We start from the raw sequence: 27,641 nt of genomic DNA, 5'->3' as shown, positions 1-27,641 counted from the left end.
TTGATGCTCTGATCTCTCATCAGTAGGTATATTTTTCTGAAGAAAATATTTTTATTTTAGCCTGTTGCAAAAGGCTAAAAAATTTCCTCCTCATGAGCTCTCAGTTGTGAAGGCCTAGATGTATTATTCAACTAAGGAATAACATAATGTATTTGAAAACCACTGAGAGTCTTGCATGCACTGTCATGCAAAATATTTAGCCGTCTGCAAAAAAAAAAAGAGATTACTTTGTTCATCTCTTTCGAGAAAAAGGCTGTCTCTGACAATCACGGTTTCCATTCAATGCTCACATTTTCTAAATATCAGCACGGCTTACCTAAAAAGACCAGTGGAACTGATCACCAGTATAAGAGGCAAAGTCAGCGTTGTATGTTCTCACTGACGTTAGCTTTATTTTACAAAGTAAAATATCATTATTGAACTTAATTTCCAAGTGAGGCTCAAAGGTAATGCCCGATTATGTCCCCCTAGTAATATTAGATCAAAAACATGATTAACCTTGCATGCTATGCCTTTGTGAGGAACTGCTGCAGCCTTGGTGCAGCCACAGATAGAGGATGCCATATCTGCTACTATTAACATGGAGAACCTGGAACCAGAGATGAGCTTGGGAAGTCTCTGTGGTTAATATTGTTAATTGTTTGTATCTTGGTAGTTTGTAGTCGTACAGTCTGGGATCCTGGCATTCTGAGCACTGTGCAAACACATAATAACAAAATGATGCCTGGAAAATTTGCAGCCTAGCTGACTGTAAAGCCATTTGGACAATGGGTGGATAGATGCCATCAACTGGAGAGGCAGTGAAAGTTTCTTCCAATTCCTCAAAGTGCTTCAGTCTGCCAGCATGTGTCACCTCCATTTCATACTGGCTGAGCCTAAGCCAGCTGGCTTTCCTCCAGGTCTTTTTTCGCATCAGGTATTTAGACAGCAGAGAATGCATTTTTCTGTACTCAGTGAAGAGATGTAGAACAAATACTGTTGTTCACAACGATGACAGTGTATACCAGACTACCTCAGTGGTTTTTAAATGATGTAATTCCTTGGTTAAATACAAATTCTAGGCCTTCACAACTGAGACCCCCCAAGGAGGAAATGAAATTACTCCATACAAACATCTGGGAATTCTTTCAAAGGATTCAGAATGCTTCACAAGGTTCAGAAATTTTCTTCCCTATAGCTCAGCAGGCGTGCTACTGTTCATAGATGCCTGATGTTAGCATATGGCAAAAATCCATGAGTAATTTTGGGACATGGATTAATCACAATTTTTGCCCTTTACACTTACGATGTTCTTGAATTTGTTTGCTATCTAGAAATGTCTTCTGGTAAAGCCTCTTATTCTGTAAGTCATCCACAAGCAATTCTTTGTAAATATCCCTAAAATACAATCCATGACCTGCTGAACCCTGATCCTGCAAACACTTACTCACATTCTTCTTGTGCTTAGTTCCATTAAAATCAAAGAAACTTTTACATGTGGTTGTAAAGTTAAGCCCAGGCATAAGTGTTTGTAGGACGAAGGTTTAGGTTGTTCCATAACCCTTGATATTCTATGTGATATGTAGTCTCTGTTTGTTAAATGAGACGCAGGCACTCAAAACCAGTGCAAAGTCAGGGTTTTTCAGTCCCAGGGTATTACTCCTGTTCCCTAACTGGAGAGTTACAGAATCCATCCTTACAAGTCTAAATTTTGGGTTATTTGAGTACATCATCCAGATTTGCTGTAGTGATCCAACTTGAAACTAGCTTTGGAGCACAGTTAAATACAAAGAAAAGGTTATTGAATCAAGTTCATTTAAAGAACAGAGTGAATATTCATCAGCTTTTTTGATGATTTCTTGATCACTACAGAGCCTTCTGTGCTGTGAACTTTATAATGGGGAAAAGTACTGATAAGCAGAGTTTCTAGGCTTTGTAGCCATCCAGAGTTCTAATGGAAAATGTTTACTAGAGCTGGACAGATTTGTTTGCAGAAAATAAACCCGGAGTTTGAAAATCTGCCTAGCTCACTGAAGAGAAAAACAGAGTCTAGGAACAGCTGTTGACTGGCATGTTCAGCTATGTAGTTAGCTGTATGTTGTCTACTATACATCCAGTGGTGAAAAGAATATACAGCATTTTGAATTTAACACATAAATTGCATTTGGCATTTGTTTCTACAATCTCACTTACTACTATTGCTGTGTCTCTCTTATTTTCACCATTTCAAGCAGGAAGGCATCATAAAAAGTTCCATCAGTTGTGTACCTACTGGTATATATGTGCATCTAGATATGATCACCAGTGACTCAAAAGAGTGACTCCTTCATTTATGCTGGAGATTTCCATCCTGTAATTTCACTTCAGAGAAGTGGTATTTAAATGGTCACGAAACAGGATCTCTGAACTACTGAAAATAAAAGATTCCTGATTTTCCATTAGGATATGTAACACATGTTTATACACTATGTTTTTCAATATATATGGTAACTGGTCTTTTAGGCCTTAAATGTAGAAAGTCAATTTGAAGTTAATTAGAGAAGGATTTTATTAGTTAGAATTTTTTCACCTGCTGAAATCTGTATAGCTGAATTCACAGTATCAAAGAAAGAGCTAGAAGGATACAAAAATATTCCTAATAAAAAGTTTACAAACTCTCTAAAATATTTATACAAGAGAGTTTTGGATTCTTTATTCCCCAAATAATGTGTACTTGTACAAGGTTGGTGATGGTATGTTGTAGAATAGTTTCTACTGGTGCTTGCTTGGGGGAAATGTGTGCTTGTAATTTCACCCACAACTCACAGTTTTCACACAGGAATAATGTGTGTCTGATTCCTGTAGATTAAAATTGTTTATATGATAGCTAACATAGCCCTAAAATTGAATCTGTGTTTGTACTAACATGTACATATACACACAGAGATCCTCTTATGCCTCTCAACTTACCCTCTTATGCAAGGATCATAAACAGGTTCTACTTATTAAAATATTCCATATATATTCTCAATAGTTTTCTCAGGTATTGAATTGAACTGAACCCATTCTGCAATCTGTATCCTATCTATGTTTGTAATGAATTTCTGTGATGTAACTTAGAGAAAGAAATCACAATTTTCCTGAGCCTCACTCAAGTTGACTGTACTATACAAATTTAAGAAAACAGTGATTTTTCTATGAGAAATTTAAAATTCATTGTGTCATAGTATTAAGGGAAAAAAAAGTAAATACATATTATGTCAATGCTTCCAATAGTTGATATCATCCAGATGATTATATAGATAACTGCTTGAAAGTAGCTTTATAATTGTATGCATGACAGTTACTTGCTCTAAAGATTTTTATTTTACTTCATCTATAAAACTGTATTTCAAATTCTGCTTCTAATTCATTGCTTTGAATTGAAAATAATCTCTCTGTAACCAGGCTTGAATTGGTACAAAGGACACTGATAATTAGGACAGGATGCCTACCAATCCCTACAAAGAGCTCAATACAGAGAACTCTGATATTTTCATTAGTATTTTTATTGCTTTTTATTTTGCAGAAGGGAAGAAATAAGTGAGATTCGGTAGCAGGTATTGTTAGAAGGTTTCATGTAGTGTCAGTATTTCAATCTATCGCGAATACTAACTTATCCTGGGGACCTGGAGGGAAGATGTCACATTCTCTGCTCTCAAAACTCCCTTGAGTGGAGATTTGTTCCTTTGCCTCTGCTCTCCTGCTCCAGAGTGAGACAGCTCAGACCCCAGATTCTGGTGGGGTTGCAGGAGTTTGGGATGACACTCTCTGTGTGCACCACTGTGCTGAGATAAGTTGAGACTATCAACTCCTTCCACACATGGCAGAGGCTGGCTTGCTCAGGCATGAGTCTGGGGCCGAGATGTGATGAATAAGCTCTTTTTATATTTTCCTGTCTGTGAGACCTAGCAGGGGTTTTGAACTATTTCCCCAACAGAAGTGGAATGAACTGCTCTGACCAGCCCACTTTTTGTGTTGGCACATGTATGTGCCTCCATTATTTGCCTAGAGTTTGTTGTGTGACACATTCCTCTGGGAGAGTAGAGTTACTCTAGGCTGTGTTGATGAGCTCAACAGCTTCAGACCATGCTGGGTTCAGTGCACATACGATGTGACTCCTTGAGCATATCCACACTCTCCATTTATCAGTGATTTCCATGCATCTTAAAGCCACTGAGTGGCAGATTACCATGTACAGCACTAGAAATGGCCGTATTTTTCACCTCTTTGTCTCTGCTCTGTGTACTTACCTTTCAGATTTCTCATGCAGACCTATTAACAAATTGGAGTTAACAATTGGAGAGAAAATTTAACTTTACAGCCATTACAACTGTGTCTCAGCATCTTTTGTCTTAGAAAAACGGGAAGATTGCTTCTGAAAAAATGTAGTTGATGCATCTTATGCTGTATGTATATCAAAGGACTTCTTTCTGTATACCGTGTGAGGTTTTTTACCCCCTGGCAAGCCAGGACACTTAGTTAATTAGGAACTTTTGGTAAATCTCTCCTTTCCTCCTTAAGAGTCTAGCTGGATCCAAGTTTTCCTATCAGGTTTGTGTAAAGCATACTTCAGCATAATTAGAACATTAATTATGCTGAAGCATTATTAATGGCTGTAGAAGTTGGAAGTCATCTAAACTGCATAAACAGCACCTCCAGGGAGTTCATGCTCTAGGTGTCATTGACATTGTCATATCAATTTGAACCAAAGTAATGAATAAAATCAATTAATACTATATATACAATCCTAATGTCAGATTTAAAAAAAAAAATATATTTCTCTGACTGAACTTAGTCTGGTTCCTACTGAATCAGAGGAAGCTAGTCTCTTTTATACAAAAATACTTTGTCCTCTAAATTCCTTGAAGTTTTACTAATTTTTCCATGAAACTTTAATGCTTTCCTATTGCAAGTTTTTTTTTTCCAAACACTAAAATGCCAGTATTTTATGAGTTATTTGAAATCATGTGTTCTGTATTGACTGTCCACTTTCTTTGACACAAATGATGATTTCATCCTTTGTCTGCTGTGTGTTTGTTCCTGCTTCTTGATCAAAAAAGATGAAGGCAAACAAAGCCACAACATCTATGTCTCACATGTTTACAAGCCCATTTCATTAATTCTATGAGCTGTCCAGGATTATATGTAGCATTTTGTTCACTACATAGGTATACACACAATTAGGTGTGATTGTCAATAGGAAAAGTTTAATCCATAAGGGATTACCTAAAATATAACTTAATTGAAGTTCCTATAAAAAGTTGATTTCTTAAGACGGGTATTTTGACTCCTGCATTAACAGGGTGCATGGTTCTGTTGGACCAGCCCACTTTTTGTGTTGGCACATGTGGTTGGCTCGTAGTTCCAGGCATGCGTCACACAACCTTATTACAAACTTGGCAACCAAATTGAGGAAAGAGATTAATGTGTAGTGCAGTGGCTGGACATGTAAGGTCCAGGAATCAGTCTTTAATTTACAGTTCTCTGGATGGCTTGGCAAAAAAAGAAGGTACACTGCTACAGTGCTGGCATTTCTGATGTTTAGAAAAACAGGGCTTGCTGTTCATCATGAGTTGTTTTTACTTTTGAAGTTCATTGATTTCCCTGACATGGGCAGGTGGCTTGGTGAAACAAGGGTTATTTGGGAAGGCAAGATTCTTCTGGGAGAGTGAAAACTGTATGGTTTATTCTACAGTGAAACCTTATTTTGTCAAATTCCTTAGCTGCTTGAGCCTTAAGCTTGGAGGCCTAGCTAAGCATTTGGGTGAATGCTTTGTTGTTGCTAGCTCTCGTTCATATCTGGCTGTAGGGCATCTTGCAGACAGGCTTCACTTGATAGTCACTTCATGTGGAAGGCAGAGAGGGAAGGAGGAATGTGAACAGATATACACTGCTCTAATTCTTTAAAATCTGGCCAAGAAAAGTTGCCCTGGGAATCAGGTCAGAAAACTCTGGTTTAATATGAGAGGCATGCATTTCATATCATAAAACAGTTACCTGAATGAGTCTATTAAACCTGAACCCCTCATTTCAAATCAAACCTGGTAGTCTGGAGGGAATGTGAAAAAAAAAACAGATTAGACCCACTGGATCTTCTCTAACTGTAATGATATAGCTGATACACAGAAAGTGAGTTGATTGTGGGGTAAAGTGAATGTCTTGCTGCTGAAGTTTTTCCTTCTTCTACTTTGAATTTCAGAAGTTGTTCAACTGTGAAGTAAGAGAAGGGTGCCTTGTATGCCTTGCATCTTAGATGGAACTTGTAGGTTGGTCTGTTTTCAGTCCTAACTTTGAGGAATACTTTTTTTTTTAAAGTATTTCTTTACAAATGAATTTAATATTAAAGTAAGGATTGTGCACAGGCTGAAGTTAAGTTTCTCCTCACAGATTTTTTTTTCTCTCAGGTGTTTAGCTTCAGCGCTTTCCTTTAGTAACATTTTTAATTTGGAGACAGGTAGGAATTAATTGGATTAATTTGCTTGTAACCAAACCAAAATTTGTACTTCTTTCTTCAACAGCAAAAGACTAATTTCCCAAGCCCCAGTTTCCTTTTTAGTGATTTATCTCTGTTTACAGATAAAGCAGAAGGCTGTGAGACAGGACAGATAAAGTGAGGGTGTTCTATGCTCATTATATTTTCATTAGAGTCAACAGAAAAATGCCTGTCATAAAAGAAGAGCAATTTATTCTTAAAATGTGTTTTGATAGGCAGGCATTTATATTCTTTTTTAGTGTTTCTTGGTAACCATTTCCAAACACATCAGTGACATTAATAGAATCTCTCAAATATTTGAGAGATGAAAAGTGATTCTTTTCATGCAGAAAAACCAGAAAACAAATTAACTAAGGATCACTAAAAAAGGATTGTAAAACTTGAATTTGGAACTCCCATCCTCTCCTCTTTCCTTGATAGATATTTGTATCTTTAAATATTCATGAAATTCATAGATCATATTGATTCTGCTCCATCAGAACAACCCAAAATACACTTGATATTACAGACAAACCTAGATGCTTTACTGAGTTGAGTCATTAAGCATAAAGTTTGGGATGTTTCTGAAGGTACTGTGTGAGAAGTCTGAGTTTCCTTCCTATTAAAAATTTAGACAAGTGAATTAAACTTTTCTCATGAAAATAAAAAAGTGACAGAAATGAAGCTTGTGAATGGAAATGTAGCTGTCAGATTGAGACAGAACCACTGAAGTACCCTATGCTTTTTGTTTCCCCTATAAATGATCTTTTTTTTTTTTTTTTTCACTTTGCCATGATGTCTGAACGTTTGATTCCCTCCAGCTGCCCTATTTTTTCCACTGTGCTCTGAATTCAACATTATTCCACTGGAAGTTGCATTGTCTACACTTTTTATGTCTCTTAAGTGAAACACTTATATTGAATAACAGAGAAGCTAAAGATTCAGTTTTCAATAGAATGGATTTAAAGTTAGAAAATAAAATCCAACAGACTTAATGAATTTCTGTATCAAAAAACAGGCTTCTCTTGTGTATATGCACTGCTGAAAAAAAATTTAAACAGTGGCTTATAGTATGGCAGAATGATAAAGTGCTGCTTAAACATCAGTTCCTATAACTCTGTTGTTTCATAAGGCAGAAAGCCTCGAGTCCAAAACATGCAAGGCAAAATACCTTTTTAGTGAGAATTTCACTCTTCAGTGTGCAAAGTGCAGTGGCCTTTATCCAGCAAAGCACCGAAGCCCATGTTTTTCTTTAAGCCCATGAATTCATTTGATCTAGTGAGAGCACTCTGTTGACACACTTGCCAGGCTTTTTGGAAGATGTTTTTTGCGTTTCTATATGACATGTGGGATTAAGCTCTGCCCTAAAGAACATGCTGTCCAGTCTGATGCTATTGTTATTCTTCTGAAGAAAAATGTTTTAATGTAGAAACAGAAGTGGTTTCTGACACTCTCTTTGTTCTTAAGAGCTTACTTACAACAAAAGGAACCCTTCTGTGGACACACAATAGTTCGCTGATTAGAGTACTCAGCTGAAGAGGAAAGAACCTAGGTTCAAATCCTTGATCTAAACCAGACAGAGCAGGGAATTGAACCTAAATTCTCTAGTGTGAGAGATTAGGATATTCCACAGGGATAACAGCAAGCCAGGTTTCAACTCCCTGCTCTGTCTGGTTTGGATCAGGGAGTTGAACCTCAGTCTCCATCTCAGCTGCGTGCCCTCATCACCAAGCTATTTGGCCAAGATGGGATGGGTGTTATGTTCTTAAAGAAAACCCCAAACAACAAACCCAACAACAGCAAACAAACAAACAAACAAAAAAAAAAACAAAGAAAAAGCATTAAAAAATTCATTTTGCACCAGAGTAAAATCTAAACTACCCAATCCTGACTATTTCCACATGACAGAATTGTTGTTTCCTGGCCAGTCCTAGGGAGAGCTACTTCGTGGTCACATACTGAGAGTGCCAGAAGCAATAGGAAGATATAAAAACCCTTTGTCCCTGCAAATGCAGCTAAAGATGAAGAGATTCAGCCATGTTATCCACATGACTTTGGCAGAAACAGAGAAAACAAAACCACCAGAAGCCAGTTCATGTGAATGCCAGAGCTATCTCAGTGAACCACAGCTTTGTTTGGAGGAAAATGGGGGAGGAAGATTAATATTGTGTCAGTGCTGTCAGAGGTGTCTGTGTCAGAGCACAGGCTGTCCCTGTGAGTTTGCTTGAAACTTCAAGCAGCTTTTTTCTCCACTGATTTCCATGCCTCTCTTCTCTCCCTTGATTTTCTACCTGCTTCTCTCTAATTTCCATACTTTTCTTCTCCTTTCATTTCCTTTACCATATATTCATGTCCTTCTGCTTTCTACAAAGAAATTGTACTGGCTTAAGCTTTAGTCTTTGCATAGTTCAACTTTGCATAGTTGAACCTTGCTGCAAAATCCTCTGCGAATGTGCTTATATCAGTTGACAGAAACAAATGGGTTTTAGCTGTTTATCTTGTCTTTGTAATCCACACACATATGTTGAATTTCTTAATCTAATCCCAGGCATTTTTAAAGGTTTAAGTGGATTTCTTTGCTCATTACCTTCTCTTTCGCCTCCTGATTTTAGCTAGCAGTAGACCACCTATTGATTTTTGACAATCTAGCATGTGAACCCTTTTATAGCCATTTGCAGAGGGCTTGTTTACTTCAGTCATGTGAAGCTCATGGATTGAAAGTCTGTGTCTGTTGGAATTTGCAGTGTTGAGTATCTCCAGGTATGAAGCGTGGACTTCTACTTCAGAATAAGAGTCTTTTACATTCATTCACTTGTAATGGAAAATGACCACTGTTTACTAAATCATTAAAATGTGCATATTTATACCAAAGAATTATTCACAGTAGAGTTAGAGTGGAAATGTGGGCTGTATGAATTATAATCAGAGTCATTATTTCAGTTCCATTCACCAACAAGCAAGCACTGTTGCAAAACGCGTGCCTGGAAATTAGGTTATTATGCGTGCCCAAGATGGACTCACTTTTGCTGGATATGAGCATTTGGGATGCTGCTGTTGTACACTCAGATTGCATTTTCCCCTATCCCCTGCAATACTCAGGGCACAAAGATACAATGTGATGTCTTCTTCCCATCTCTCTCCATTCACTCAGCAGCACAGAGTAAGATCCATGAGAATTTCCCTCGTGTTCTTCTGTTGCTGTGTTATCAACAAATGAGATTCCATGGCCTGCTCCAGAAATTGTACTCATGCACAAACTCCCATAATTGCGTACACGTGCTCAGTCTTGTAGCATGTCATGTCATGTCAGCCTGTGTATAAAATGGGGTCATGTTTTTTTGCATACCATGCCAGACTTCTGGAGAAGTATGATAGGGTATTTCTCTGTCTCTTTATTTCCTTCCAAGTCCCATGGTCAGTAACCTTGAGATGGTTTTCATATTTCAATAGCCTCTCAGCCCTTTCTGATGTCACCTATTAATACTAAGTGACTGACTCTGCGGAATCTGATTAGCATTTAACTTCATGATGTCTGCTGAAGCTGACATGATGTCTGCACAAATGCAAGGAAATCCAGGCCTCTGCATGGCTGCAGGATGTTCTTATTGGGTCCCTGACCAAATGCTGGATGTGCAGCACACAAGGGAAACAGAGCACACTGAACACAATGAAACTAGCATACAGTGTAGTGATCCAGTGAGGAAACTGCCCTCATAATCCTTAATGGAGTGCTATCATGGAATTGGATCTCCCTGCTGTAAAACAACCCAACGTACTTTGTAATCAAACCGCACACTGTAAACTGCATTACAGGAAGTCAGCTGCATTGCATCCTTCCTGGCAGACACTGTAGAACCATAATTACATTAATCTCCATCTTTAATTTGCTCCATTGTTCTTCTGTCATTGCAGGATCTTTGCTACCAAGAGAGATGTGTTCATTTCTTCAGTGCTTACTGTAAATTGCAAATTAAGGGTGACATGATTAACTCTCAATTGCCCTGTTTTTTGTGGGATTAAGTCAAACTCATAATTACTTGAACATTAGTTTATTGTGGTTTAATGAGATACACAGTACTATATTTGGCTTGGGACATCTGTTCCAAATAGAGGTCTATTTGCAAAGAAAGTTGGTTTGAGAACCTGCTGTAGCTACAGAGATCTCTGTCGACTCTGGGAAAGTGAGCTGGGTAATGGTGAATTAGGAATGGACCTTCATCTTTAATTTAAATGAATAGTATCTAATTATTAAGGCCTGCGCCTTATCAGTCTGTCATAGTATGCTCACCTCCTTCAGCAGGAACTAAGGGCATTTAATTCTTACATATATCATACCTTGTAAGACTTTCATACTGAGCAATTGTAAGGCTGTATTTATGTTTTTATATTAGTCATTTTACAGCTTTTTTAATTAGCAGAGGATGAGTCAGTGAGATTTGAAATGCCATTTGCAGAGGAAATCTATCATGTGTAGTGGAAAGTGTCCTGGAAGGCAAAACAACTGCAGATCCCAGATTAAATACTGCATAAAGAGAAAGGGAGATTTCTGTGATGCCAGGTTTCCAAGGACTGGTTCATTCCATAGTGTTCAAGTAATGTTTTAGTGGTTCTTTCTGATTCTTGTTTCACTTCAGTTACTTCCAACATTTACATTTTATAAACTTTTAATCACTGTTGTAAAAATCCATTCTGAGTTAAAATTCAGTATACAGTATATGTTCCAAGAAATAGACATGCCTGCCTGGCATTAATTCTAACTTCCCTCTGTGTTGGAAATCCAATTTCCAAATCATTCACTCGCCAGTTATGAAAGGGAGGAAGAAAAAAAAATCAGATAAAACTGATGAAAATGTGTCTTCTAATTCAAGTTCACAACTTATAGGTATCTGTATAAGCAAAACAAAAGCATGGGTAAAGATTCTGATACTTCACCTGACTGCTTCCGGTGTAGCTAGATCTTCTACTTCCTTTCTCCTCCTTCCTTCCCCCCCATCTTTTTTTTCCATCTCATTCTTTACCATCCAACAACATGCTTTGGGCCCTGGTAGCAGTGACTTAGATTTGCAGTTGGTGATTCTGCCACTGCTTTTATTCCCAAGATCAAGAGATACCAAGTCACTGCATCTGTAGAATGCTCCATTTGTGTGCCACAGTTTGAGGTTGCTCTGTACCATCTATATTTAAACAAAAAAAATCAACAAATATGCAGTGTTTCAAAGATGTATTTGAAAAAATCCATCATGTATATAATGCTCTTTGAGGTACTGAAAGGTATCTTTTAGGAGTGCTGGCCTTAGATTTCTATCCATCCTGTGTTATGACTGTGGACTAGCACGAAGGTAACACTGTGCACAGGAACTCTTCGAAAATTGCCCTCACATAAATATGTGCTGTTGGCCCAACAGCTCTGAATTTCCTTCATCTTTTTGATTTAATGACCATTGGTTCTTTGTGTCTAAATAGAGACTTTTTTGTGGCTTTAGATGAAGTGGATGCTTTTGGGATTTTCAGCTGATACTTCCATTGGTAAAAGGCTCAGTAAGAGATATCCAGAAAGGTTAAAATCAACATCAGTTTGTAGAAAAGGCTGTTTTTCATGAACGTTTCCAAGGACCAGGCTGCTTAGATTAATTAAATAATGTAAAAAACATCCCCACTAAGGCAAGTCCCCACAGTTCAATTTTTCCACCAGGAGACCAGAATTATGCACCTTATTTCTGAGGTCATTTCCATAATTGCAACAACATACATTTTTTTAATAGCTTTTCCTTTTTAATGGATATTTAAATGGAGGTAATTAAATATGTTTTTTTTCATACCCATCTCCTGAGAGGAAACATAACAACATGATGAAAATAAAAGTAAATGGGAAGTTATAAATGTCTACTGAAAATAAATGCATTTTTACTCCCTAAGCAGTACTGCTTGCTAATTGTTAAGACTCTCAGAGTGATAATGTGGAGATTCAGATGCTTGTAATACAGTATGAAGCTGGATTCGAAAATATTTCAGTTTAATAAGCTATTGTTGAAAGTGTTACTGCAGTCAGAAGTACCAGCTGTATATCTCAGGGTCAGGCAGTCATGAAATATGATATGTAAAGCAGATGTATAACCTTTTGAAAATCAGACCCAGTTGCTTTTCTCTTCTAGACATTTTTCGGCCCCTTTCTAATTTTGAAACTCTTCTCTCTGTGTCCTAATCAGTCGGATGATTGACTTCTGTCACTGGGCCAACACTTCAGTCAAATATATTGTTTTTCTTTCACTGGAGCTGGACCCACATGACTGTATTGTAGGTCATGGTAAACATAAGGCGACAAGCCTCTGAAGGTTAGAAGTTTGCATTGGCACAGACTGAACCTAAATGCTCAGAATTTCAGATCCTTCTCAACATACTGAAATGTCTCTGGCTTCCAAAAGTGGATTAAATATTGTGTAGGTACTGACTGACTAATAAAAACATCAGCTGCCTTGTGTCCATTGGACAGCAAAGAGGCAAGACCTTATCATCTCAGTTTTTAGACCTTTTTCCTGTTCCCACTCAAAGCTAGAATGGTAAAGGACTACAAGAGAATGTTTAAGAATGTCAAGTAAGGTCCAAAGACTTTCTCAAGTTCAGTTTTGATTTTTGGATGGCCCCTGAAAGGATTACAGTGTTCTAGCTGGTTCATCCCTGCCTGTTCTCACAGTGACATCTCTGAGCTGTTAGTAGCAAGACTTTCACTTCTCAAAAGCCTTTCAAACTCTCACTGAGGGAAAACCAAACTAAGAAGTGGTAATCAGAAGTTAGCCATTTCACACTGCCTATCTTATACTTTGATGTTCTGATTTTCCTTTTCTTGTTTAGCAATAATATTACTGGAACAGAAATAAATGTAATGGATTGCTTTTCCTATGAACAAATGCCCTAATCTAACTTTGTCACTCAGTTGCCAGAAAAAACCGTTTGTAGGGTCATGTGTTTCTGCTATGAATATTATCCCTTCTTTCCTCCACATTTACCCAAAGAATAAAAGAGTAGTTTAAGCCTAAATGTATTTATAGAACATACACATATAGAATTAATCACAAGTGGTTTTACACCAATTGGGAATATAAATTAGCTATCTGGGCTTCCTTTGTTAATGGGGAAGAAGAGAAACATTTAAAGGGAGATCCTATTCTATTCCTAGAAAAAAGATCTCAGGTAGTTGGGATGAATGCCTTCTGAATGGTTTCCTTTATACTGAGCTTAAATAACTATTATGGGTGAGACATCTCATTTCAGCAGGATCAAGTTCAACAAATCCCACTCAGTGCACTTTGGTATGATATAAATGCCTTGGATTGAAGGGTAGGGCCTAGGGAGAGCACACTTTTGTTAACTCTTTAGAGAGTGTGTGTGTGTGTGTGCGCGCGCGTGTCCTGACATTGGAACAGAAAGATAATTTTAAAATGTTAACAAAAATAAAGTTAAATATATGTTAGGAACTGAAATCTGCTTCCTGCCCTTCTCAAGAAATAGTACTTCTTCCCTGTAAGACATAGAGGTCAGGGGCTACAAGGCAATGGATCTGTAGCTCCTCTACAGCTAATATCTGTTCTATTCCATTTCATTATTTTTGGAACTGGGGTAAGGACATATAAAACAGTATTTGGTTTTGAGCTTATTTATTTCAAATAGTAAGAATATTTAAGAGAAAAAATAAAATATTTTTTTTTAAATAGGTAATATCTGAGGAATGAAAACACAGAGAAATGATAATGTCCTCAACCCTTTTAGAATGGAGAATGGAGACTAAGAGGTTTTGTCTGTGAGAGGTTACCAGGAGCTGTAGTGAGGGGAAAATTGCAATGAGCCATAGAACCATAGAATAATAGAATTGTTAAGACTGGAAAAGACCTCTAAGGTCATGGAGGCTAATCATTAAATAAAACTATAAAAGCACTGACTGTTGAAACCATGATTTTTAGTCATCATCAGAGTTAAAAATTTCACTTCCCAGGCTCATCTGTTGAGTTTTTTTTTTTTTTTCCTGGAAAGGGAGTCAGGAAAAGCTCAGGAAGTCCTCCAAAAAATGAAGAAACCTCTCTACATGTCTAGACAAACACAAACTTGTGGTTCATATGGATCAACAGGAATAAACTCATGAACTGTACCTATATGTGCGTATAGAATAAAAGTTCAAGAAAAAATATTTTCCATGTATTGTCTATTCTCCAAGGATAACCAGTAGCACTGAAACTCTTTGTTAAATTCTTTTTTTTTCTGTATACCACTATTTTTCAGTGAAGTCAAAGGTACAAAAGAAGCATGAATATGAATAGTTCTGATCATTCAGTTTTTTAGCAAACCAAAAGCTTATTTACAGTTTTCAGAGGTATTTCAATGGTCATTGTATTTAAGATCACTGCTAAGCCTCATGTTCATATTAACAAATGGGGAATAAAAAAGAAGCTTTAGATTTGCTAATTGGAAGTTGTCGTGTCTTTAGTAACTTGAGTAACTGATTGAAGACAATTTCCTCTCTTGCAGGAAGATTGATGTAAAATCCCTTTTAAAGTGCTTAATCTTATCTATTGTATTCCCATTTTTACAGAAATGAACTAAATGCTCTTCTAACCATGACTTCAGATGTGCTGTAAAAGATAATCTTCCAAGACTGACAGTAATAGATTGTTATGGACAAAGCAGTGAGCTCCAAGGCACTTGGGTGCATATTTTAAAAGGTTTATGGAAAGCCTCCCCACAGATTTAACTTTAAAAGTCCATTCTTAGTACTAAAAGTAGTCATACGTATAGTGAAATGTGTACATTTGAGATATATAATGCATAATGATGATTCTTTGATTTCCTTTATATTATAGTTTAAATGAGATGTTTGTGTATTCCTGTCATGTGTTGTATGTGTTTGTTGGTCTAAGGTTTACTCTGGGTAAAACTATCCTTAGAGCAAACACTCAGCTCTACATCTCTGAACCTGCAGGTTAACTCCATGTAATTTCAACTTCCATCCTTTAACAACAAATTACTATTTATGTAAGCTGTCAAATCCACATAGGACAGGCAGCTGCAGAAGAAACTGAAGTGTATAAACCATAGAGAGAAGCATAAGGCTCCCATAAGAGACTAGTTTTTCATTTTCTGTATTTAGCCCAGCAAGAGTGAATTATTCATTACAATCAAGCTAAAGCCCCTCCAGTCTTACCAGTTCATCCACAGATTTGTTGAAAATTAAAGCTCAGTGTGAAGCCTCCAGAGAATTAGTCTGAGTTAATAACACCTGTAAAGAACAGAGATTTCACTGTGAGGTAAATTGCTGTGTGATTGCCCACACATCAGCAAAAATTGTAATTGGGAGAAACTGAATATTTTCTCTGTATTTAACTGGTGAGGATTTTGTGGGGTGTCATTTTACATTAAGTAGTACAGTTATAATTTAGAATGTTTCACAGCAACTGATTGTGTTTATTTTAACAGCAATTTTTCTTTTCAATGAGAAGATTTCTATTACTGTTAGCTGCTATTGCAACTTTATGCAATACACGTTTAGGAACCTTTCTTATTCTTAGGGAAAATTGTCAGAGACAGGCTTTAAACTGTGGAATTTTCTCCCCATGATTTCTTGTGAATTTAGAAGTTGATACTTTCCCCTACCTAGCTGTATCTCATAAAGAGCAAGCTAAGTCAGGATTTTGATCTCTACATCTGTACCATATGTACACTCAGCAGCTCCCTGGAGAGCAGTAGAAACTACCTAAAGCATAGGTTCTTCTTTCTTCCAGATGTGTCAGAAATACAGTCATAAATAACATGAAAAATTCAGATGGAGCTCCTAAATCAAATAGGATATTAATATTATTATCTATCAAAAAAAAAAAAAAAGAGAAAGAAAAAAGTCAAATTTCCTTTTCTCAATGTTGTGCTGCATTGTTACATGCTGAGGTCTTATTTCCTGCATTTTCCATGAATCCTGTATTGATTCACAACTAATGTTTGTGGCAGAATTCAGGCTTCTGACTGATGATGGTAACACAGCTCCAATATGAAATGGATAAAACTTATATCATTCAAGATAGGTCTATATGGGAGAGCCTCCAACAGACTTCTTTTTGCCTGTCTTTTGAAGAGAACCAGCTCTGGTCCACAGTGCTATCCTTGGTAGCAAGATGTAGCACTGAGCTCAGTAGGTTGCTCAGAGACTTAGTTTCTTGTTTCATGCAAGCTAACACAACTGGATGTGCCTTCTGCTTTGGAACTTCTTGGCATCTGCCTGCTTGTCTCCGGACAAATGTGCTTTTGTGGCTTGCAAAGCTATGCGACCTCATTTAAATCATAATGCACAATTTATTTACACGGTTGTAGTGCCTGAACCTTATTTAACAGCAAGCTCTTTGCAGTAGAGAATATGCTTTTAAATTATGCACTGAATGCTGCCAGGAACCTGTTGCTATAGTCTTTTGTCCTTACCTATTAATCTCTTGCCACCCTTCTCATTTTTCTTCCTTACAAAGATCAAGTGCTTGCCTCACTGAACTTGAACTCATAGTCATAGCTGTTGGATTTTCGTTTTGTTTTGGTTTTTTCCTTTCTTTTTTCTCTTTTTTCCAGTTGTGACAGGAAAAAAACCCACACTGGTTAAAGACAAAGGGAAGAGGAGCATATCCAAGAGAAGGACAACTAGTTTTGTGTGTGTGCTTTTAGTGCAGTGAAACTTGCCTCAGTAAATTCCATACACCTTTTACAGTTATTGGAATAAAATGTCTCTGATGTGAAAAGCGAACACATAAGAGACGGGGAACTCATAACTACATGAATGTGCTAGACAATAATACATAGTGGGTGCTCCTGCTGTACATAACAGCTGAGCTATTCTTACTGCAACACAACTAAGGGATAATATAAAACAGGTTTATTTCCTTGGATTAACATGGGATATATTAAAATATAATTTTCTGGCCAAGGAGGCTTTTCAGGCTCATATAGTCCTGCTGCCTGCTCCAGAGGTTTCTGAGAAGTGTAATAAAATAACAAATCCCTACTGGCTGACTAATCTTTATCCACAACACTTCAAAGTATTTCCCTTGTTCACTTTAGAACAGAACTGTGGGTAAGTGGCTGCCAGCATAGAATTGTCTCTGAAAGTCCTGCCATGGACTCCAGTTTCAAGTTTCTAATCTCTATGGCACTGATCATGGATCATCCTAGAGTTTAACTCAGCTAATAGAGGGCTAGGGGAAGACCTGGTGTTTGGCTCAGGGCTCTAGGGAAGAGGAAACAGGTGTATTGTATAAGCAAACCTCCGTGTGTCAACATTCATGCACTTGTCAGAGGAATTTATGTGCTCCAGCTGTGCTGCTTGAAGAGGGGATCTTTCAGTATATATTTATCTGATGTATTAGGTATCTGAAACAAGCTGTCATTTTCTTTCAGAGAAAAACTTTGTAGCATTGGAAATGTAGTCATGAGGATGATCGAGCATCACCATAGGATCCCTTGGTATTAACCAAAGTAGCACAGCTGATTGGGCTAGGTGCCATGTAGTGGTAATTAACCCTTGTCTAAGAGAAAAGGGAATGAGGCAAGGAGTTAACTGTCATTTTACAGAGAGGAAAAACAATGCACTGAAAGAATGTGTGTTGAGAAAGCCAGTGCAAATTCAGAGGAGCAAAAGTAGAAATCTGAAAGAAGTCTTGTGCTGTGAGCTTCTAGACCATGTTTCAAACAGTTTCTAGACCATCTTTCAAACAGTCTGTGTTAGGTACAAACCTCTGTTGTTTCAAAGCTTTTATTTTCAAAATGACACCTATGGTAAAGATATCTCAATAAAAGGAAAAATAATGGCCAAAATTTAAAGAAAGGAACTCCAGGTATGCAAAACAGACTCCCACTTGCTTGAGTTCAAATGGTTGGTTGTTTATTCCTGCTCTGTTACAGATATATACCTGAATTCAGATGTGTATTTGAATCATGAACTTGTCCACAATTTATGGAAATTTGTGTACATGGAGTCACATCTATCTCTAAGTTTGAAATATTCTTGGAATATGAATCTTGTAAAAACAGTTAACAAGAAAAGAAAAAAAATCTGGTTTTCTAGGTTGTCCTGGGGCCAAGAAGAATGAGTTCCTGACTAGTGTTTTGGATGCATTGTCCACAGATATGGTGCACGCAGTCTCTGATCCATCCTTGTCTTCTAGCCGGTGGGTTTCAGATCCTTTTTATGTGTCTTTAAAAGGATTCTGGCAGTAGTGAATGAATTGTTGATGGGCTTGAGAAGCCTTCACAAAGGGTAAATTTCCAAGAACTAGGAGACTTTACTTCAAAGTTATCACTGTAGACTATATCCACTAGAGAGAGATGCACTTGATAGATGAATTCTCAGCAGCACAGATTAGGGTTTATCTGTAGCTGCTGGTGCAACTGTCTGTCAGGTTTTTTTCTCCTCTTAGGCTTTATTTGAGGAATGTGTTTTACTTTCCTGATTCGTATTTTGCCTAGTTGTTTGCAAAACAAGCCAATGCTATCAACAGTCACAGGTAGCATTAAAAATGCATAAGTACTGTCAAAATTTGGGCATCTGCAGGTCAGGTGTTTATCATCTGAAGAGGAGATGGCATTTATTGTTATAACTTATCCTGTAATTCAATACCTTCAGGTGTTTCATCTCTAAGAGTATCCATCATGGGTTGTAATTGGAGTCTAGGTATTTGGCAATGCTGATTGTTGATCTACTTCAGTTGATTACTTTACACATTTAATGCATCTGCTGTCTATGCAACTGTCTTTTTCGTTTTTTATTTCTCTCTTCATTTTTCTCTTTTTCAGGAAATTAAAGGGGAAAGCACTGTTTGCCAATGTGGTGCTGATCTCAACAGGGTTTCAGAGAGTTAACTAATATTCCAGCCCTTAGTGTAAAATTTAGGGTACAGTTGGCCAAAGAGAAAAAAGAGGGATTTACTACAAGAAGTTAGTGTACAAAAGCAGGGAAGTTTGTGTAACAATACATCTGATGGTGATGTAACTATTCTGAAATAAAGACACAAACCGAGGTTTATGTATCTTAGAATTAAGACTAAACTCTCTTTTTTTCCTGTTTCAGGGTTTCAGAGCCTGATCCAAATCATACTCTGGAAGAGAGAGTGGTCCACTGGTATTTCAAACAGCTAGATAAAAATTCCAGTGGGGATATTGGCAAGAAAGAAATCAAGCCCTTTAAGAGATTCCTGAGAAAGAAATCAAAGCCCAAAAAGTGTGTGAAGAAGTTTGTGGAATACTGTGATGTGAACAACGATAAGTCCCTGTCAGTTCAAGAATTAATGGGCTGCTTGGGAGTAACGAAAGAAGAAGGTAAAACAGAAACAAAGAAACGCCATAGTAAGAAACTTTTCTATCTGTCTTTTTCACTAAATACTTCAAAGCTGATGAAGCCTGATATTTATAAGTGCCAGAATCATACAAAATAAAAGAATACACCTGTCTCTAGCTAATGCAGCTGTTGCTAAAGGCAGATGGCAGGAAAGTTGCTTCTGTGTAGGCAAATCATCACTTTGCTCCAGCAGAATCAAAAACTTCCTGTTGATTCTGACCAATAAATGTATTACAGTAGGAAACCTCAGAGGATATGATAACATTAACAGTCATCAAAAAGCCAGTTTAATGTTATTACAGTACTATGTTCTGAATGAATGGAAGTATCACACCTGTGCTTTTTGGATTCCTGGAAGGAAGCATGTCGTTGAACTTTCTAATGACTTCTCATTTCTCAAATGTGGTTTAGAGATAAAGCAAGGAATGCAGTCATCTGCCAAACAGGTGGAACAACTGCTGATACATAGCCACCTTACCTTGCTGCCAAAGTGGTAGAAAGGGGAACAACTAACTACAGAGTATAATAGGCCCTGCAGGGTTCAATCATGCAATTCCTGAAAATGAAGAAGAATCTAAAAATAAATTGTAAACAACAGCATAGATCCCCATACAATTAATATGTACAATTAATATAGGCAAATTGGTTTGTCTGGTACCTTAAAATGAAGGGAGGACAGTAAAACAAAGGTGCCATTGGTTTTACTCAAGTCCAGAAAGGGAATACTGCAGAAAGACAGAAGAGCTCTACATTTTACTAGTAAATTGTCCATGACTCACAGAAACAGATCTCTCAAAACAAGTAACAATCAAATCCAGAATTTTTTTTCTGATGCTTTTTTTTTTGTGGACCTAATCATAATACCTTGCAATTTGCACTTAAATGATGGAGGTTAAAAAAATGTATATGAAGTGGATGACTGTTGTTATCTTTATGCTAAAAATGTGGAAAGTAAAATGCTTCTGTCCTGCTGCAACAGGCACTCCTTGGGCTAATTTTAAATAAAATTTGGGTCCAAAATCACTGCCCAGAAGGTAAAGGAAAGCCATAGCAAGACTGAAGGCAAACCCCAGTCTTTTCGGTGCACATTCCAGCAAAAAAACCCTCAAAGATTAGGATAAACTGCTTGTTTTGGAAAGGAAAGTTGTAAGATGCATGAAATCATGTAAAGATTACACAGAGATTTGGCTCAAGTAAAAATTATGTTCACTATAACAGGAGTTCTTTAACAGATCTTCTCCAAAAAAATCCCTTCAATAATGAGAACATTCAACTTTGGAATGAAAAAAATATCTCAGAACTTTGACATTGAAAAACTAATGGCATTCAGTTGGAAAAAAGTTCTAAAAATCATTGGGTTGCTTTACTGGAAATACATAGTTTTAAGGACAAGACAATAAAAATTACTGTTGTTGGAATATCATTATTCTGTTTTGTTTCTCCTTACTTGATAATTAAAATTTCCTTTCTGATAATCCTCCCACTTGCACAAAAAGAAATCAACTGGCAATTCGCTGCAGCTACAGTTACATTTCTAGGAAAAGATGAGACCCTCGTTTTCTGAGGTGTGAGAGCTCAGACAAGGAGGTGGTTCTGTACCATTTTGTTTGAATCCCAGGTGTCCGGTATGAGAACCATTTGAAGCAATATAAAAACCATACAGTTGCAAAGCATGCTTTCTGAGTGGAGTACTAGTTGCTGCAGTATTTCTCAAGGTCCAGTTTTGTTCCCCCTTGTCCCACTACAGCTTGACTGACTCGCAAACTGACATGGAAAACCAAAAGTGCGAGCTCCTCCCTAGCCTCTCAAATTTGCTTGTGAAGTTGAATGGGCCAACAGATTCATGAAGCTTGCTGGATTTTTTTTCCCCATTTTGAGTACTGTCTTGGACTTTAACACTAAGAAACTTAAAAAAACCCCAGTGATAATCTTGAAGTTTTACAGTTTAAATATGAACAATGTCTTTGGCTTATAGAACTGTTTCTTTACACTATCTTTAAGCAAAATGAATGCTTTCCAGACAGTCTGCTTGTCAACGCTTCTTTCTCACCAGGGATAATAGATTGTATTTACTACTAAAGATTTAACAAGTTTGAAATGCTCAGCAATGACTGGATGCAATCTCCTAAGCAAATGTCACATATTACCTGGCAAGAGATATTGTCATTTAACTTTCATATAACTCCATGAAAGAAGCAACACCTGTATGAGGAAAGAAAAAGGTGGACATTTCAATGAAAGATCTGAAATATTTTATTTCATTTATTGAAAGCTACTCTTAAAAAATACCTTTTCATAATGAGATCTTAAGTTCTTGGGGATGTTGCATACAACTTGCAAACCACACTTATAATGTTTTATTTTCCCTCCTTTAGCGGCCCCTAAAACCAACACTGAGAGCACTTCATCCAGCAGGCAGGTGAGTACTGGGGAGAGAAAGATCTCCATTTCTGCCTTGACCAGCTGACTTTCTTGGGGTTTTAGCAGTTAGCATTTCAGCTTCAAACTACATTAATCTGCTATTCTGCAGACTTGCCAGAAAAATGTACATCAGCATCCCAATTAACAAATTTTGGCTTACGTTCTATCCGGGGAAAGCTGAATCAGTCAATTCCAGGTGCAAGTAAATGTACAGAATGTGCACAGTTGATTAGGCTTGCATTTGAAAACTCCTAGGAAAGTGTAAGTTGACATATAGGTTATGATAATTTGATGACTGTAACTGAGCCCTCATGAGTCTTCTGCATTCCTGAATGACATCATTCCAATACACTTTTAAAAGTGCACTGCTTTATCTCCATTTATCTTTTGCTTTAACTGAATTTTGTCCATTTTTCTTCGTGTCACACTGTAGACACAAACTTACATTCACTGAAATTACTATTTGTGAACAAAGCCGTGGATTTCACATGCCCTGTGAAAATCTGTACATTTCACAAACCCCACCGAATTACTAAATGGTGGCTTTAAACACCTTTTAAAATCTTAGGGCAGAGAAAAGAGCTGTCACTTTCAAATGCCTTTGCTACCTGAGCAAAAGAAGGCTGAAGAACTAGGATTTTCATCAGTCTGCTAGTGTACATTTAAACTAAAATTGGCTTGATCTGCAGAATGATTGGAGCAAATAAAATGTCAGATGCCCTGACAACATAATCTGTGATTTGGGTTTGTATCGATTTTCTGCAAATACTTGATTGTGTTTTTTGAAATAACACCAGTGTATGTCATCCGTGGAGGTTTGGCTAGTCAAGGCATTCAGAGCTGCAAAAGTCACAAAAGTGGAGTTTTTAAATGAAGGACAGGTACATTTTGAAAAGGAGGGACTGAAGTGAAAGTTCAGGAAAATAGGTTAAAAATGGGTTTCTCATTTGTATGTGTCTATTTTTAGAATCATTAATTCTAAAGATTCAATTTTCTGGGCTACATAGGCATACCTTCCTAGTACTTTTGCATGGTTCTGAAGAAAGACTTGTAAGTTATTTGAATGGTCTAGTAAAAGAGTCATCTTCACACTGTTCTTACCTCACCATTGTATTAGTTAGAGGAATTGAATTATTAATTCCCACAAAAGCATCAGTAAATTATGAACTGGTTTAAAAAACACTCATGTAAACATAAGAACAGCTCAGGTAATCCTGCACCCGTAAAAATAGGAACTTGGCTAAAAATATCCCAAAACCATAGTTGTGGTAAATGTTGTCCCATCTATTGTAAAGCTAGATTAGTTTGTTAGAAATTAAACTCAAGGTGAACCTCCCCACAAGCCAAGAGAAATCTTCCTCTCATCGTTGCTCATCAGTTTGTTCCATTTTTCATCTCTCATTTGTTTGATGTTAGGTTCACACTTCCTAAGGCAAGCTCAACATTGGTTGTGGGTTTTACCAGAGACCTCCTACAAAACTTTGATGGAATATAAAATATTCTCACAGCTACAAGGATGTGATAAGTTTCTGTTTGTTTAAACAAATATTTGTGGTCTTAATTTTTCCAGCTTTCCCCACAAATTACTTATGCCTTTAAACAAGGCAACCTGAAAACTATTATCCTGTCGGAACTCAAAAACATGCAAAGGGGTTATTTTAATTATATTACTGGCACACGTGCATTTCACTTGAAGCATGACAAGCCCTCTCCCCTTTCTTGTAATCTGATCCTGAGCTGCAGAATCTGAAATAAAAGTATCCTTAGAACAGCTACGGTTTTTAATTTTGACCAATAATTTTGCTGACTCAGCATCAATTGTTTTAAGAGCTGTTGCTGACAAATGATAGCCTTAAATTAAGGCTGACTAAGCAAACCATCTGTTGGCAGTTTCATACTTGAACAATACATGACTGCAAATGCAGAAGGTAGTTTTCATCACAGGAGTTCTCACTTGAAAAGAAGTTATTGAAGAACATAGGAGCCACTCAAAGGAAACCACCCACCTGAGGGCATGATAAGATTTGCACCACTCAGGAGACACACACTCAAAAGCTCATTTTCTACTAGTTTATTGCAGCAGTTTAGTTATATATATGCTTATGTGTGCTTAGGGGTGTATTCCTGAATATATTTTTTCGCTATATGCACATCTGTGTGCGTACAGGCACATACAAGCTTACTGAAAGAAAGCAGATAGAGAAACATATACTAATATGCTAACTGAATATCAGCTGGGGTTGTTCCAAAAGAACAACGTGATGGGTCTGACAGAACTAAGGTAGTGGCCAGGTATGTTTCCCTTGCTCAGCTCCGCCCTGTGCAACAAACATACACATACATGCACACACGCTGTCAGTGAGACCCAGAAGGTGTTTTGCAGCCTAGCATAAAGTTTACAAGGAAACTATAGGTTGCTCAGGAGACTTTGGCCAGCAGCCCATTCCTTATACATCACATGCTATAGAAAGGTATATTGCACCAGGGACTTGCCCAGGCAGTAGCTAAAACTGTGTGTTCAACAGTAATAGATTTAAAGGGACCATAGGTAAGAAAGAGTAAAGATGTTGCTCATACCCTTGCTCATAGATGCCATGAAGGGAAGGGATTTTTTTTTATTCCCCATATATATTTGTGCAGAACTTGCCTTCTGATAGCGTCATGTGGACACTGTTGAGAAATACAGATAGATAGTTATACTGTATTAATGAAAAATATCATTAATGACACAAATTTTTCCAACTTCTTTCAGCAAGTTTCTAAGAAGCAAGGGTGAACACCTTACCGATCCAAGGCAGATCTCTTTGACATGTGGGAGATTTCCTCACCAAAAGGCAATAAAAACAACTGTAGTATTTGCACTTTGTACTTAAAAATGTAAATTCACTTTGTAGAAATGAAATATTTAAGCAGACTTTTTTTTAATCTGTGAAAATGTAATGACTAGTTTTGAAAAATTATCACATACAATGTATGTGTATTCTTTTGTTGTCTGAAATATGTAAAACATGTTGGAGATGTAAAAGTTTGCATTTAAATCATTTTTTAGAAAATAACTTTTTGGTAAAAAGTAGCATAGAAACCTGATTCTATGTATTTTGATTTCGATAGTATGCCTCGTTTTTCTTAAAAATGTCATTTAAGTAGAGTTATGCTGAAAAGTCTACTGTATTCTCAATTTTTTCCAAGCAGTGTTGAAAATTTCAGGTTTGTAGGACTGAGAGAATTATGTAAATTGCTGTTTACTTAGTTTTGCAGTTTTTTCATCAGTGGCAATATTTTATTTTGTTTTGTTTTTATTGTAATTATTAGGCTTTCCAAAGATCATGCAATGAGAATACTACCACTAATGGATTAAAAAAACAGTTATTCTACTTGGGATGTTTATAGAAAAATGTATCCTTTTATCCATTTTTAAAATTCCTTTTATTATAAATTTTAGTAGGATTTTTCTCCTGTTTGCTTTCACTTGGGTTATTAGTACAGCAAATCAAAAAGGAGTAAAGTGGATTGGATTGTAATGTCACTCCTGTCTGGTTCAGCATGGGCCTAAAAGCATGTTTCTGTGGTCAGTGCAAAGCAGCAGCAGAGTTTGTATGGGTCAGAATTTAAATCTTGCTATAGAGATGGGGAATGTCAAGCAGATGGTTCAACCTTTTTTCACCCTACACCCTATCAACTCTTTAGCTTGGCCTCAGGGTCCACTAGAGGTAAAGCTGAACAGCAGTTACCCTCAGGAGGGGCTACTCACATCACCCCTGCCTGAGACTTTTTCCTTGCTGTCTGAAAGAAGTTCTCACAAGTTCTCATACCTTCTCTGTCATTTTTCCCCCCGATGCCTTTTTTTTTTTTTGTATTTGTGTCTGAGGGGAATAAGAACTGGCAGATATAAATTTAGGGTAGGGTACCCAAGTGAAAAAAAGCACTGCTTTTGAACAATTGTGAGTTACAAGTAGCTGAATTGATCAATGCAGTGGTAGAAGGACTGCTGGCATCTAAGAGCTGACAAGGGAAGGCAGGAATGTTGCAACAAGCAGCGATTTCATTCTGGTTTGTTTAAACAATGTGTGGGATCTCACATGTGACTAGCTAATCATAATAGCACCCTGGCTTGAACTTGTACCTGGTGAAGCTTTTTTTTTTTTGCTAATAAAAATGTTTCATTTCAATTCTGACATATACTGAAGTGACAGGAAACACTGTAAGAAATGGAATCATACCCCAGAAATTACGTACTCTAAGCTTTGGCAGCAGGAGAAACCAAGATGCACCTGTGTGTTATCTTGTATTTTTGTTTTAAAAAGTATTTGTTATTCTTTGATACTGTTAAACTTTGAATTTAATCTTCTTTATAGATTAAAGGTCAGTATGCTATCAAACTATGCTGGTGATTTTTATTTTGCAACGTAGCGAACCATGTTGGGAAACAAATGCACGCACTGGTGACTTCACCACTGCATCGAGTTTACAAGAAACCTCCTGAGTGTACATTGTGTCAATCTTCTTTTCTTTCTTTGTCCCTTTGTGGAATTCTCTTCATGCCTTATTCATACCATTGCTTTCTCAAAATAGTAATTTTGAGGCCATACCCTTTGATGGTACTGTCTCCATATAGCTTCAGTTTAGCCTCTTGCCTTTTCTCAGAAAAGTGAGAGATGACACCTTTTCCCCTTGATGAGACTGTGAGCTGCTGGGCAACATTCAGCCTGGCTTGAAACAGTGAGAGAGAGGCAAAACCTGAGAATTCTCAGTGCCTGGTTAGGTGGTCACAGTATGGTTAACAGCAGCATTTTGTAAGAAGAATCTAATTCCACCACTGTGGCCTTTGGAGACAATATAAATGTAGGTTACCAAATATTTTGCCATGTTCATGGTTTGAAAATGCACCCCATTTACACTAAGAGGGTGGGTGGGGTGGCAGATTTGGACTAGCCATGTGATTATATAATGAGTAGCCTCAAATGGTGATGGAAACACAGATAAATGCTAAAGGCACTCTTAGGTATTCAAAGACTTCTATAGCACAGACTCATTTAATAACTCTACAGTGACTGAAACATGAGGTGTTTCCTTTTCGTACGTATTTCTGTCTCATCACTTTTATAGTTTATTTCAATTACCAGCAATTACACCACTTGAATATAAGTAGTACTGATTCTCATAGTTCCAGTTAGAGACCATACCCCTGATGAGATCACACTTGAAAGCCTGCTAAATTCACCTTGGGTTCCTGTATCTTCCATATATCCACAGGAAAGTTAAACTTGCATAAATTTTGGTTTTCTAGTTGTAACCAAGCATGGCCTTGATACGAAAAAGGAATCCATGTGAATAGGCCTTTAGGCTCACACTGCAGTACCAGTGTTTATTTAGTTACACAGTAATTAATTAGTTCTA

General features: G+C 37.2%; 1 protein-coding gene across 5 annotated transcripts in view; it reads left to right on the top strand.

Annotated features, from left to right (window-relative positions):
• The window catches only part of SMOC2 (SPARC related modular calcium binding 2), a 139,627-nt gene extending 113,004 nt beyond the window's left edge, over positions 1–26,623 (top strand). For 2 of the 5 annotated variants that reach the window (XM_064648904.1, XM_064648909.1), the window contains exons 10-13: positions 18,555–18,657; positions 19,557–19,831; positions 22,199–22,242; positions 24,997–26,623. In XM_064648904.1, the coding sequence (XP_064504974.1) occupies positions 18,555–18,657; positions 19,557–19,831; positions 22,199–22,242; positions 24,997–25,020 (446 nt within the window). In that variant the 3' untranslated portion in view covers positions 25,021–26,623. Of the gene's footprint in view, positions 1–18,554; positions 18,658–19,556; positions 19,832–22,198; positions 22,245–24,996 lie in introns of all 5 variants that reach the window. The other 3 variants (XM_064648907.1, XM_064648906.1, XM_064648905.1) reach the window with 3 other exon arrangements.
• Positions 26,624–27,641: the final 1,018 nt, after the last annotated feature.

The sequence above is a fragment of the Pseudopipra pipra genome, chromosome 3 (genome assembly GCF_036250125.1).
Source record: "Pseudopipra pipra isolate bDixPip1 chromosome 3, bDixPip1.hap1, whole genome shotgun sequence".
In the NCBI taxonomy this organism is placed as follows: Eukaryota; Metazoa; Chordata; class Aves; order Passeriformes; family Pipridae; genus Pseudopipra; species Pseudopipra pipra.
The sequence above is the reverse complement of the archived record's forward strand: the minus strand, read 5'-3'. Positions and strand labels throughout refer to the sequence as shown.